At 41.3% G+C, this 14,085-nt stretch overlaps 1 protein-coding gene across 1 annotated transcript; it reads left to right on the forward strand.

The window, feature by feature from the left end:
- The first annotated feature begins 10,935 nt into the window (after window positions 1-10,935).
- Window positions 10,936-11,598, forward strand: LOC112886739 (glutaredoxin-C15-like). The gene has a single exon (XM_025952717.1). The coding sequence runs from the start codon at window positions 11,043-11,045 to the stop codon at window positions 11,355-11,357; it is 315 nt and encodes a 104-aa protein (XP_025808502.1). The 5' UTR covers window positions 10,936-11,042; the 3' UTR covers window positions 11,358-11,598.
- Window positions 11,599-14,085: the final 2,487 nt, after the last annotated feature.

The raw sequence follows: 14,085 nt of genomic DNA on the forward strand, positions 1-14,085 counted from the left end.
TACACTGGAGCTGCTCTAACAATCATAGAGCATGCATTGCAAATTCATAAGCCCTTGTGAGTTATACTATACCATACTAAGAGAAATGTTATCTAAAACCTGGCAAGATTAACAGATGGAGATTGAAAATGCAAAGTTTAGAGCAGTAAATTGTTGGCATCTATTACCAGTGATTATTACATATATCCACATATATATGGGATGAGTTTTATTTACACTCTGGTATAGCTACTCACCATCAGTACACTACAAGAAAATAGCGTAATTTCGTCGGCCAGAAACCGTCGAAAATAGCCCCAAAGTCGTCGAAAATATGTAGACCGACGAAAATAGGCCGACGGAATAAAATTGACAAAAATGAACCCATTTTCGTCGGCAACCGACGAAAATACAACTAGTTTCGTCGGCCAGCGAGGCCGACGAAACTGTGCAACGTATTTTCGTCGACCCGACCAACCGACGAAAACAATACAGTTTGTTTCGTCGGTCTCGAAGACCGACGAAAATAATGGTAGCTATTTTCGTCGGTTTCCCTAGCTGACGAAAATACGGGATACGCTCCAGTATTTTCCTCGGCCACCTGGCCGACGAAAATACTGGATGCCTGCTAAAAAAATAGCTGCATAATAGTTTTCCAGAATTACAAATAGCAGTTAATTAACATATCCATAAGCACAATTATGAAATACATCCAATAAATGCAATTATGAAATCCATAGTCTAAATGACATATATATGTCAACCAAACGCAAAAGCATAAATCAATGAGGGGTAATATTATGTCCGCTGCCACCGTCACCTCCAGAAATATTATGCGCTGTCGATGATGGCGTGGACGGGCTGTCAGAAACTCCTCGAGGATGACTACTCGTCGAACCCTAATTATCAACAAAGTTAAATATATATAGTACATATATATAAGAAAATTTAAGCATTGCTAGTTATACGAAAGAATTACCACTTGTGGAGATGGTAGATGTACGTACGGTAAAAAGTCGGCGGTGGTGGAGGAGGCGAAGGAAGAGGTGGCAAATTAAATTGTGATCCAAGGGTAGCCGCTAACATTTCCTAAAAACCGATAATAGATCAAGTATCTTATAGCAATTTATAGCAATGAAAAGTGCACAACAACTTGAAAAATATCAAACTTGCATAGTACCTGAAGCTGTCGTTGCTGAGCGAAATTTTTTTGCATGTACTCGTGTTGTTGCCTTGCCCACTCCTCTTGCCTCTGCATCGCCTCTCTATGCTGCCTTATCTCCTCCTGCAGTCGACTTTCCCTTTTGTAGCCCCGAGAACTCTGAGAGGACTGAGAAGAACTTGCCTCACTCAAAGCGCCACTTGTATCAATAACGCCAGCTAAACCTGACATGCTTCTTCCCTCCCCCGCTTGAGTATAAGGCACTGACATCCACATCACTCCTCCTCCAATCGTACTCCTGCCCATGACTGCCACTGTTTCATCACCATATCTCACGTACCATTCAAGCATTCAAGCAACCAATAATAAGATAATATTCAAATCATCGCTTAATTAAAATCAAATTGTTTTACCAACCAGAGTCTGTGTGGCATTCTCTCGATGCATTACATCTAGATTATGTGGAAGGATCAAAGCAGTAGCATAAGGAAGGCTCCAAGTGGCAGCTATATGAGTCCAATTATGCTCCTCTTTGACCCCTTCAAACCCATCATCTGTGGCAATTAACCGACAATGGCTTTCTACAGTCTCCTAGCCGGTCAAACGCTTGGGTGAACCCTTAGTAACGATTGTATCATTGCGAAAGATATCTCTTTGACTCCTGAACGGGTGATCATGAGACAAGAACCGACGGTGACAATCAAAAAAAGCAGAATTTACCACCATATTTCAAACGAAAAGCATCTGTATCACCCATGCATACCGGATAACATAGACGACCATGCGTGCTCCATCCCGAGAACATTCCATATGCAGGGAAATCATGAATATACCAAAGAAATGCTACCCACATATTGAAGTATTCCTTCCTACTGCTGTCATATGTCCTAACTCCATTCCACAAGTCATGTAGCTCATCAATCAATGATTGCATGAATATGTTCAAACGCTTATCGGGATTGTTAGGACTAGGTATAATGAGAGTCAAGACCACATACTCATCCTTCATGCATAATGATGTATAGAATTGTAATCACTGGACAACATGAGTAGGGGGCAGCATTTGAGTTAAAGGGAGTGAAGCCATCAGTGGCCAACCCAACACGCATATTCCGGGGGTCTGAAAGGACCTCAAGATGCCTAGAGGGGGGGGGGTGAATAGGCTAATCTGCAACTTAAAAACACTTCGAGCACGGTTAGCAACACAAGTGTCCGGATACTCCGGATATATGTCCGGATACTCCGGATACAGTGTCTGGAGTCTCCGGATATAATGTCCGGACTATCCGGATATGAGAGAAAATGCTACTAATCACAGATGGAGATGCTGTAAATTGAATCCAATAAATTTAGAGGGACAAGTGATACCTTTGAGGTATTTCTCACCAGTAGTTTTACTACTGAGACTTGTACAATGATAGATCGGCCTCAAACCCTAAAAGGTTAGTCTCACAAGCAAACTAATGCAAATGTACACTAAAATTGCGAGAGAGACACAGAATTTGTTTCCCGAAGTTCACTCCCAAAGGAGCTACGTCTCCGTTGAGGAAGAATTCAAGAGACGGTGCTCAAGAACTCCTATGCTCCTCTCCCAAGGGTGAGACCAACGCTCAAACCCTAGGGACACTTACTAAGAATTTCTCGGAGAGGAATGAAGATTACAAACCAGCTGTGATGCTTACAAACCAATCACGCAATCACAAGCGACGCCTAGCCGTCTAGGAGCTTGGAGCTCCAAGAGTAATAAACTAGAATCCACGGGCTATACTTGGATTGATGTGCTCAAGAGATGAAATCAAGGCTTACTTGTACAATCTTAGCTCTTGCAACAATCTCACTTCAAACCCCAACGAAAATCACTCAAGAATGAAACAAATGGGGAGTGAGAGGGCTCTCTTTGGGTTTTCTGCAGTTCTGGTCGAAAATGAGCAAGAGAGAGAGAGAGTGAGAGGGGGTATGGGGGGTATTTATACCCCCTCTCCCAGAAACTAGCCGTTGGGAGAGCGGTACCCGGAAACTCCGGGTATATGTCCGGATACTCCGGAAATAGGGGTCCGGAGACTCCGGACCAAACTTGTTTTGCTGACCGGTAACAGTAACCCGGACACTCCGGGTATACGTCCGGATACTCCGGACATTCTGTCCGGACATTCCGGACTGGGATCCGGACACTCCGGGTTAGACACTGAATTTCACATTTAAGTCCCCTTTTGAGTGTTGAGATGGTTTCTTATGATTTTTGTAGGTTCTCTTGAGCACAACTACCATGTCTACACTAGTGGATCACAGTTCCCCTTGATAGTACGGCGTTCCTATACTCAATTTCAAAAATAAAATCTAGTCTTTAAGAACACTTGAGGACGCCGCTTTTCATATCCTTTTTGAGGGTTCACGCTTCTCTAAAAGCTTTGCTTAGTCACCATTAGCACCTGCACACATGCTTAATAACACGATTAAATATACATGTGCTTTGTCATATATCACCAAAACCCACTTAGGGGCCTAGATATCTTTCAGGGTCTCTTGCAAAACTTGGATCATAATGATCGAGGGCCTTCCAAGCCGTACCATCAGATGGATGACTCATGCATCCTGTATTATTACGAATTCGCTCTTTGTGTCATCTCATATGTTTTGCAGTCTTCTGAGATAGGTACAACCTTTGAAGCCTTGGTTTCAAAGCTAGGTACCATAACACCTTAACGGCCACACTTGTTATCTGCACACTTCCATCTTTATTCATCACCTTCTTGTATCTGCACTTCTTACAAAACGAACAGTACTTGAGATTTTTATTTTTCTTTCAAAATAACATGCAATTGTTCTCACACACATGGATTTTCTGATACGGCATCCCTAAACCAGCTAATAGCTTTCTTGAGTAGTAAGTCTTTCGGGAACTTGTGAGGTTTCAGAAGCATGTCCAATATTAAATCAAGAAGATCATTGTAACAACTTACTGAAAAGTTGTACTTGGACTTAATAGCCATTAACCGTGTCACAGCAGCAAGCTGTGATAAACTAGTGGCTCCATGTAATGGTTCTTTTGATGACGCAAGCAGACCAAAATATTCCGGGACCTCAGCAACATTCTCAACCTGCTCGACATAATCATCCATCATTGCATCCATCCTATCTTCATTTTCCACAAAGCTATCAAATAGGTTGTATGCCTCCTGCTCCTGTGACTCCCCATGCTCGTACCACCTCTCATAATTCGGCATGAAACTAAACTTGCAGAGGTGACGCTGAAAGGACCAACACTAGGCCTAGAGGGGGGGGGGGGTGAATAGGCCTTGTTCAAACTTTCCTAAAAACCTTGGCAGAAAAACGTCAGAGGCCGGATGATCCGGCACAAGGTCGGATCTTCCGGGGGTCGGATGATCCGGTCTAAGGTCGGATCTTCCTGCCGGGAGAAAATGACCAACAACTAAATTCAAAATATACTTAACTTTTGACAATTCCCTTTGAATACAAAGTTGGTAAAAGGTATTGCAAAGCCTATGCAGAAATCCAATATACGATATCTACACCTATCTAGTAGATCGGGTCGAAACAAGCTCAAGAGCGATATGAGCAACAATAAGTAAATGGAGATACAATATTTAATCCGAAGTTCACTCCACAAAGGAGCTATGTCTCCGTTGAGATGCTCACAAAGAGCCGGGCTGTCACTAGCCCCAAGTCTCTCACAATCAACCACAAAGGAGGATTGAGTTACTTACTATTGATCTCACAAAGAGATGGGTAATACAAACTTCCGGGAGCTCAAACCACAAGGGAATGAGAGCTTCCCGGCACCTCTAACCGTCTAGGAGCTGGGCTCCAAGAGTAATAAACACAAATCGACGAATCAATGGATGCTTCAAGTGCTTCTTGAGATGAACAAGTGAAAGCCTACGAAGTGCTCTCTTCCCACACTCAAAATCTCACTCACTCTCAATCCCTAGGTGAATCCTTGAATCAAGCTCTTGGATGGAGAGGAGGGTTGAAATGAATGCTTTGGAGGTGTGTTAGGTCGTGGGAAGCAGCAGCAATGAATGAGGAGGGTGAGAGGGTTTAAATACCCCACCCTCCTCAAGTGACCGTTATGTGTCTTTCTGAGGGGTACCGGATCATCCGGCCTATGGTCGGATCATCCGACCCAGCACTCACTTTAAGCACGAAAAACTCTCCAGAATTCCTAGGGCCGGATCATCCGGTCAGGGGTCGGATCATCCGACAGGTAACAGAAGGTTTCAGACTTATAGGTCGGATCATCCGACTTAGGGCCGGATCATCCGACCCAGGGCAGAGGGGAACAGCCAGGCAGACCGGATCATCCGGCCTGGGGCAGAGGACATTTGCTGGCAGGCCGGATCATCCGGCCTAGAGCCGGATCATCCGACCTAGAGCCGGATCATCCGACCCAGATGAATTTGGAAGGAAGATTTTCTCAACAAAGAATTTTATCTCAAAATTGAAGCACTTTGACAACCTGGATCAATCGACAGCATCCCCCTTTATAGTACGGTGGTCCTATACTCAAATTCAAAATGAAAATCTAAATTAAATCACCAGCGAACTCCACCACCATACATATTTGAATTGGGGACCTTCTTTTCATCTTCTTCTCAATTCTTTCATTTTATTCCTGCACACAACTTCATCAAAGTATCATATCCCAAATTGTGATTGTCAAGAATCATCAAAATCAATTAGGGGCCTAGATGCACTTTCAATCTCCCCCTTTTTGGTGATTGATGACAATACCAATTTGGGCTCACAAGAGAGGAATAAAATCCATGAATTGTGAACAACAAAATGGAAGAGCTCCCCCTAAATATGTGCATGTACAACTCAGAGTGGTCTCAAATACCAATGCACATGTTTAGATGAACTCTCCCCAATACTTTGCATAGAAGTGCTCAAGTGTGATGAAAATAACCGTGATGCATATGACAAGATATCCAAATCAACAAAGTGACAAATAACATTACATCATCCATACGCATCAAGCTAATAAAAATCAAGTTGATTATCACACTAGCAAATAAGTCTTACAAATTATCAAATAAAATTATCAAATAAAAGTTCACAAAGTTCACGATCACCAAACAAGATACCAATACATAGTTCTTACATGTTCAAAGAACTCAGGCGACGGGGGCGGGGGTGGCGGGCGTGCGCGGGGGTGGCAGGCGTGCACGGGAATGCGCGGGCGGCGGTGGGCGCGGGCGCGGGGGAGGCGGCGCATCGGGGCGGCGGCCGCGCAAGTTTCGTGAAGACTCAAGCAGCAGCGAAAGAAAGAGAAGGTGAGCTGGGCGAACACCTAGGGCAACTGTATTTTCGTCGGCTCGAGTGAGGCCGACGAAATTAGACTTATTTTCATCGGCTTAGGTTAAGCCGATGAAAATAGTACTTTAATTTCGTCGGCCACAGCTAAGCGGATGAAAATAAGTGCAATTTTGTCGGTTTTGGTAAGCTGATGAAAATAGGTGCAATTTCGTCGGTTTTGGTAAGCCGATGAACTAATTCAGTTGTTTTCGTCGGCTTGCCATGGACCGACGAAAATAAATATGACCGACGAAATTAAGCTGTTTTGGTGTAGTGGTATACCACGGTGCGTATGTCCGCATACGCATTTATCACTCTAAGTATGTTCATATACTAATTCTAAGATACTTAAAAAAATACAAAAAATTTCAACAGCACCCCTATTTTTTAAATATATTATATTATATCTTAGTAGTAGTATATAAAAATTAGTATATCCACATACTGTATGTATGGTCATATACCTAACGTATATACCATCATAGTTGTTCTAGTATAATCACATACTTCATGTACATGCTCTTTGCTGGGTCAGATATGTCCTACGTCATGAGATACACATATGAAAGTAGCTACAAGTGCATGTAGAATATATTTTCCATATATGTATGAGTGTACACATATATATATCAGTGCTGCAATAGTTTCACGAGAAGTTGAAGAACGTTACAATTTCCCAGTAAGTTTAGCTCAATTACAGCAGTCGCTTGGTTCGGTACACAAAGATAAGTGAATCATTTTATCTCATAATTGGTTTAAAAGAATTGGGCCATCCATCAACAAAGTTTTAGTCGCAATGTTTCTCAATGAAAATATGGAACACATTCTGCTTGGAAAAGCAACAATCTAACTACTAAAGCTGTTTTTACATTTAAAGAATGATGGTTCTTTTTTCTTAGACCAAAGACAATTTTGGCAATGATTTGTTAGAAAGGTTTTTTTTGTTATGACAACTTTTTCCTAAGAGCAAATCAGATTTTTCATTATAACCAAAGCAACCGACAAATTTAATATGGTGCCAGGAGCTCAGGGCATGTTGCATCTATGTTAATAACACAAGGAAAACAACTTGTTTTTATCAAAGTCAATTAAAATATCAAAGTCAATTAAAATAAAATAAGAAAGTCAAGAATAAAGAAACAATGAATGACACTCTTATTATCTGGAAAAAACACTACTACAAGACGATTTGTAGAGCGTCCTTTTTTCTAGGGGCGGCCAAAAGATAACCCGCTCCAACAAACGAAGCAGAGTTATTGTAGCAATTCACCATCCCCTGGAAATGTATTTTTTTAAGGGCAGGTGATGACGTGAGCTGTACCTGAAAATGACCACCATTTTTAGGGGCGGGTGATGGCATGATCTGACCCTACAAATGGTCTCACATAAAAAAATTTATCACTTTTTCATATGATCTGAATGAAGTCAAACTTTATACCAAAATTGTAGAGATTGACGAGACCTAAAATTTTGTAGTTGATAACTTTTCATTTAAGATCATTTAATAGTCTAAAAAATTGTTATACGTTCTCTAATAGCTATGACTATATAGTATCTCATACAACTCAAGTCATACTTTGAGATTTCCACAATCTTAACCATTATATACATTGAAATATATTTGGCATATTTTTTCTATATCTATAGTCCACAATAACCATAGTGTAGAAATTTCACTTTTTTATTTGTTTCACTATATTTAAAAATATAAATGAATTTTTAGAATAAAATAGAAAAATATTCTCAGGGGCAGGTGATGGCATCACCCGCCCCTAGAAATCCATTTCTAGGGACGGGTGATGGCGTCAACCACTCCTACAAATCGATTTCAGTGTTAATACAAAAGAATAGTATACCTCATAGAGTCACAAGTGACTATGTTGTGTGATGGAGAGGAGGGTACACGCGAGGGTTGAGGTAAGCAGTTCAAACCCCAGTTTATGCAAGTGTGCATATTTTATCAAAAAAATTGTAGTACCTTAGTAGTAGACGGGCTGGTTGGCTGGGATATTTTTTTATTTTGCTATTTGCAAATAGTATTTGTAGCTGCGAGAAGCTGGGCCGGGTACCGTATCCGCCCCAAGAAATACGTCTTTATCCGCCCCTAAAAAATGTTTTTTCATAGTAAAAGTAACATCTATTTATTTCTGGAATATAGTAACCATGAAATAAATAATCGGGGGTGCATTCCTGGTCTGGTTCCTCTAAATTAAAGTACCTCCCATAAATAGAAATAAAGTTCCAAGGAAGGATCATTCTGTTATATTGGACCAGATGGTAGTAATGATTATATATATTCCCTAGCTAGGAATCACAGTTTGGTCTTTGAATTATATTCTCATTTTCATAAGTAACAATATACATTTAATAAAATCCTAGTCAACTCAAACTGTTATTTGATGATAGTTTAGGAAAAAACAGCATTATAAAGATCACTTTACTATAGCTAAAAACATATTTGCGCCACTTGATTAGCAGGATGAAAGGTGACCGGACATACAATTTGTATGTCCACTGCTGAAATTAAGCTCCTATGTGATGTATGCAGGCTTTAATTTCTACATTTCAGGAAAAAAAAATCGTACTGCACATTACATAGACACTACTGGCAAATGGAATTTTCCTGAGGGTCAACAAACCGACAAGGAAATATAATTTCCATGTCGGTGCACCGTCAGGGATAGAACGACAGGTAAACAGCAATTTGCTTGTCGGTTCTTTTATCCCTAGCGGTTTGAAAATTTTCCCTGTCGGTGCGCTCCCACCAGGAAATTTTCACACCACCAGATCTGGACCTTGTTTTCCTGTCGTCCAAAACCCACAGTGAGATATGCAACTATGGCTTGGATAGCTCTACTAGCAAGTGACAAAAGGATGCATGGTATAATAGATTGCCATCGGTCTCGGATCGCGGCATCACACACATGCAATGTATACGCACACAAACCTGGAGAGAGAGAGGGGGGGAGGGAGAGGGAGAGAGGGGGAGGGAGGGGGGGGGGGAGGGAGAGAGAGAGAGAGAGAGAGAGAGAGAGAGAAGGAGGGAGAGCTACTTGGTGACTATACTGTCTTTTTATATGCAGGAATAATATAGCTTTATTTTTCAAGATTCCGGAACCACATTAGGATGTGAAGATCAGAGGAAGCCAGCCAAAGGCGTGGTCTGTTGGATGCCACGTTCTGAGCTATCGGAGAGCCCCGGCCCATTCCTGTATGGCTGGTAGGCTGGATCCCCTAATATATGTGGAATATAATAACTTTAACTTTGACTTTTTTATTTGTGTTTTTAGCAGAATTTTATTCGATTTGATTCTTGTTCATGCAACAACCATTTGATCAGAATGTGGGTACTGATGTTGAAGTGGAACATATACTCGGTGGCCTCGTCGTGTTACATGCATGCACGTCGAATCCAATATCTACGTGTTTTTGTCTTGGTTTCAGTTTTCACTATTTGAGTAAAACTAGGTTGGATCATAAATTCTATATAGTCAAGTTGATACTGAACCCAAAAGTGGAAAACAATTTGCCAAAGTTTGGCTGGGGCAAGTTTCATTTACCACCTCAGTGTTGTCCCAACTGAGGTATATACAAACTGATTAAAATTAGTAAAATAAACAAGCCTTGAATTTACCAAACGTGAAGTTTCTGGAGCTTCTAGGCTCATCAATCACTAAACAAATAGAATCTGAGTAGACTTTCCCTCTTCTAACTGGTATGTATGTGTATTGGACAATCCTTTCATCTTGTTAGCACTTACTTTTCCGTGCTACCCATCCATTCATTAACGTGAATATAAGAATAGGGCCCTGGATATCTTTGCCTCGAAGCCGGCGGAAGGTGAAAAGCACAAGACTAAGCCTTCTCCATCCGCTGGTAAACAAATACTAGTGATGAATTGCATTGCAATTTACCACCTCAGTGTTGTCCCAACTTTTGCATTTCATCACTCTATATTTCATATTTTCAAGAAACTTGTTAGCTTCGAATTGACTTGCAAAGCTAGCTTGATCCTTGGCTCATGACCTTAGTTTGTTCATAATTCCTAGCTTCACTACTATGAATATGCACACGCACACAATAATAGATTAGCCAATTAAGTTCACGACGAACTTGCCCTTATATATCACCCTGCACCCTCTGGTTAGCTCTATACTGTCCAAGACATAATAATTTTGCCACTGTAATAAAAAGTAAATACTAAAAATAAGAACTTTTGAAAAGGTAATGAGAAAGAAACTAAACGACAGAGACAGAATTGTGCCTTAAAGCACTGCTCATTTTGAGCGTGCAATGCACACGTCCAAGATTCTTATGCTCTCTCTCTCTCTCTCTCTCTCTCTCTCTCTCTCTCTCTCTCTGTCTCATTTGTCCTCTCTGAGTCTCCAACAAGCACCCACTATTCTCCTCTTCCTCCAGCGGATCAGATGAACACTATAAAAGGGCATCACACCCTGCATTCGCAAAGCACACAGACACAGCCACAAACACTTGAGCACACAACACTAGAGGACTACTAAGCTAGCTGGCATCCAAGCTTATCTAGTTTTCACTTCAAGCTCGATCTAGAGAAATTAAGAAGGCGATGGCGGAGAGGGTGTCGAGGCTGTCGACGGAGAAGGCGGTGGTGATCTTCACGCGGAGCCAGTGCCCGATGTGCCACACGGTGTCGAGCCTCTTCTCCGAGCTTGGCGTGTGCGCGGCGGTGCACGAGCTGGACAAGGACCCGCGCGGCCGCGACATGGAGCGGGAGCTCGCCCGCCGCCTCGGCCGCGCGCCGCCGGTCCCTGCTGTCTTCGTCGGCGGCAACCTCGTTGGCTCCACCGACAAGGTCATGTCGCTGCACCTCGCCGGCAAGCTCGTGCCCATGCTCAAGGGCGCCGGCGCCATATGGCTCTGAATCCCTCCAGCATCCATCGGCGACAGCAACAATACAAATCTCTCGCTCCGATCCAATATAGTTCCCAAATCCCAACAAGAATATATGAGAGAAGTTTTGTTTAGCGGCTAGTGTAACCATCCACTTGCAGGGCTGAAAAGGGTCAGGAATGACCAGTCCGTGTCTTTGAATGTACATGGACATATGTAACCCTGACCTTTCCAGGATTTTCAGAGTGAGATGTGGACTTTTTTTTAATTAATTACCTCTCCTAGTCTGTTGGTTTTTGGATTGTGCTTTGATACTGAGCAGGGGTTGATAGACTCGATATAACTTTTTTTTCTCCAAAAAATGAACTATAAAACTACAAGCCTAAATGAAGAATATGCTTGTAAAGGTGTTAAACAAGATATCCTTTAAGTTTGGTTACCATTGAAATTGAGTTGAATAACCAAAACATGTGCTTGAACTGATTAAATTTCTACTTCTCATTCTTCTTTTTGAGAACAATGCTATTTTCGATGAGTTTGCTCCCACTTCTTTATATGTGATAAGTTTTTTCATTGCGTTTCGTATGATCTGTTCAAATGTCCTACTTTTGCAGGTTAACTTTATGCTTCAAGAAAGTGAAAACTAAAGCACAAACTCTAGGCATATTTATTAGAAAAACTCCCATTTTTCAACACAATAGAAATTAAGGGTAAATGGATGAAGTCAAGAGAGATTAACAGGTGGTGGCCATCACTACTACTGTGGCGCCACGCCGCATGTCGATCCTATAGGATCCTTTGACAGAATGATATAACACTACTTTGATGTACAGCAACATATGCTCGATGCCGAGGGAACCGTCATCCTGTCGAGGCATCTCTGTATGCAATTCGTCACGGAATCTATCCATCAAAGTCACAGGGTGGCAATAATCCTCTCGTTGTCAGCTGTCGTACAATCTTGCGTATTGTTCTCTGTTTTTATTCACAGGACACAGTTCTATAGCTACCACGCGACTGATATGGTCTGCCTAAAAAGAGAACTCTTTGCAAAACAGCAGTACCAACCGTAAGATTTTAGCCTACTCCCTCCGTCCTGAAATATAAAGTATTGATGGATTCTAAATTTGTACCCAAATATAAGGCATCCTAGGATGTTTTGGAAACTAATAATTATTCCCAGCCAGTCATGAAATCAGCAAAATGACAACCAAACAAGCTATTAAATATGGATACATGCATCATTTCTTTATATCCTTAATCTATCATGAAAATGCTAGAATGCCCTATATTACAGGACGAATGGAGTATTTGATAAAGAAGAAATATCTGAAAACTTCATGGTCACTCTATTAACTTTTGTGGATTTGAGATGCTTCAAATCAGTCTGTGGTTATTGCTGTATAGTTTTTTTTCATATTTCCCTGTGTTTTTCAACTTATCCTTTGCAAATGCATGCTTCTGTTTCAGCTACACACGTTTGAGGATTGAGATCAATGCAATCATTCTTTGAACAAAATGTGTCTCTGAAAATATGGTGCCTCTTTTCACTCAAAACATCGCGTATCTTAAATGAACAAAGGAAAGAAAGAAGCATCCAAACGTAGCTCATCAAAAAAGGATTATCTGAAGGTGAAGATGGAAGGATGAGAATAAAGCCAGTTTCTTAGATCTCATCGCGTAGGTAGCGTAAAGTCGTAGGCATCAACTGGTGCCAATTGTCATCATCAAATTAGAATTCAACTTACTAAAATGGATGGGTCAATTTTGATACGTCCGTATTTGCGCCTCTTAAAGCTGGTCTGGTTTTGGTTTTGAGCTTTATGTGCTGATGCCTGGAAAAAAAGTGAACTATGTAGGTACTAGACCACTTGCACACAAATGGGATGGCACGGATCGACCAGGGCATAAGATCCTCGTAGGTGTCGGCACATCATGAATTTATTTAAGGCATATTGCAATAGTATAACCCTGTAGATTGTGATCAGCTTTTTTGTGAAACACATGGTAAAGAATCATAAGCACAGTGTTAAACTGTACCCACGCACAAATCCATATGTTCTTAGAGAAGATGACAGCAGTATGGAAATATTTGTAACTGAATGTTTACTTGTATTTCTGTGACAACTTGTTTGAGAGATATAGTTAGTTGAAGTGTTGAACAAATTGCAATGGGTTGAAATGGACAACTTGAAGATGAATAATCAAGCTGTAGTTACTACTGGTTACTTAATTGAATTTTCTTTGCTTGAAATGGTAAAAGGCAAAGAAACTTCCCCTCTTGGAGGAGCCACGATTGCTAACGTCTTGCTGGAGCCACGAGCGCCCCTTGAGAAGTTGAGGAGTCAAGAACTAAGCAGCAACCACAGAGAAGAAGCAAAGGATTCCGGAGCAATAGAGATTGCTCTACAGAACACTAGCCTTTTCTCTCTCCTTCCTTTCTTTTCCAGGTGAGAACTATCAAGGCAGATATAGGGTATAAGAATATCTCTATCCAACTATCCAATCTTCCATGCTTGTACATGCTGGATCAATGTTTGCGTCATACACGAAAAAAATGAAAAGAAAACTAGAGAAAAGATCAGATAACATCTGACTTTCTTCTTCAGATGCCTGAAGCATCATACAGGTAGATAGCAACTGTGCCACGGAATCTTTATTTTCATCTAGCCTTCATTCTTAGCTTTAGCTAATGGAAGAGTTTTGTGGGGAATGATGCAGCAGTGAGGGTATGAAAAGCCAAGATTGCATCGTCGGGT

Source organism: Panicum hallii, chromosome 3 (genome assembly GCF_002211085.1).
Source record: "Panicum hallii strain FIL2 chromosome 3, PHallii_v3.1, whole genome shotgun sequence".
In the NCBI taxonomy this organism is placed as follows: domain Eukaryota; kingdom Viridiplantae; phylum Streptophyta; class Magnoliopsida; order Poales; family Poaceae; genus Panicum; species Panicum hallii.

Excerpts from the sequence above, each read along its gene's own strand:
- LOC112886739 (XM_025952717.1), top strand. The coding sequence starts at position 11,043 with ATGGCGGAGAGGGTGTCGAGGCTGTCGACGGAGAAGGCGGTGGTGATC.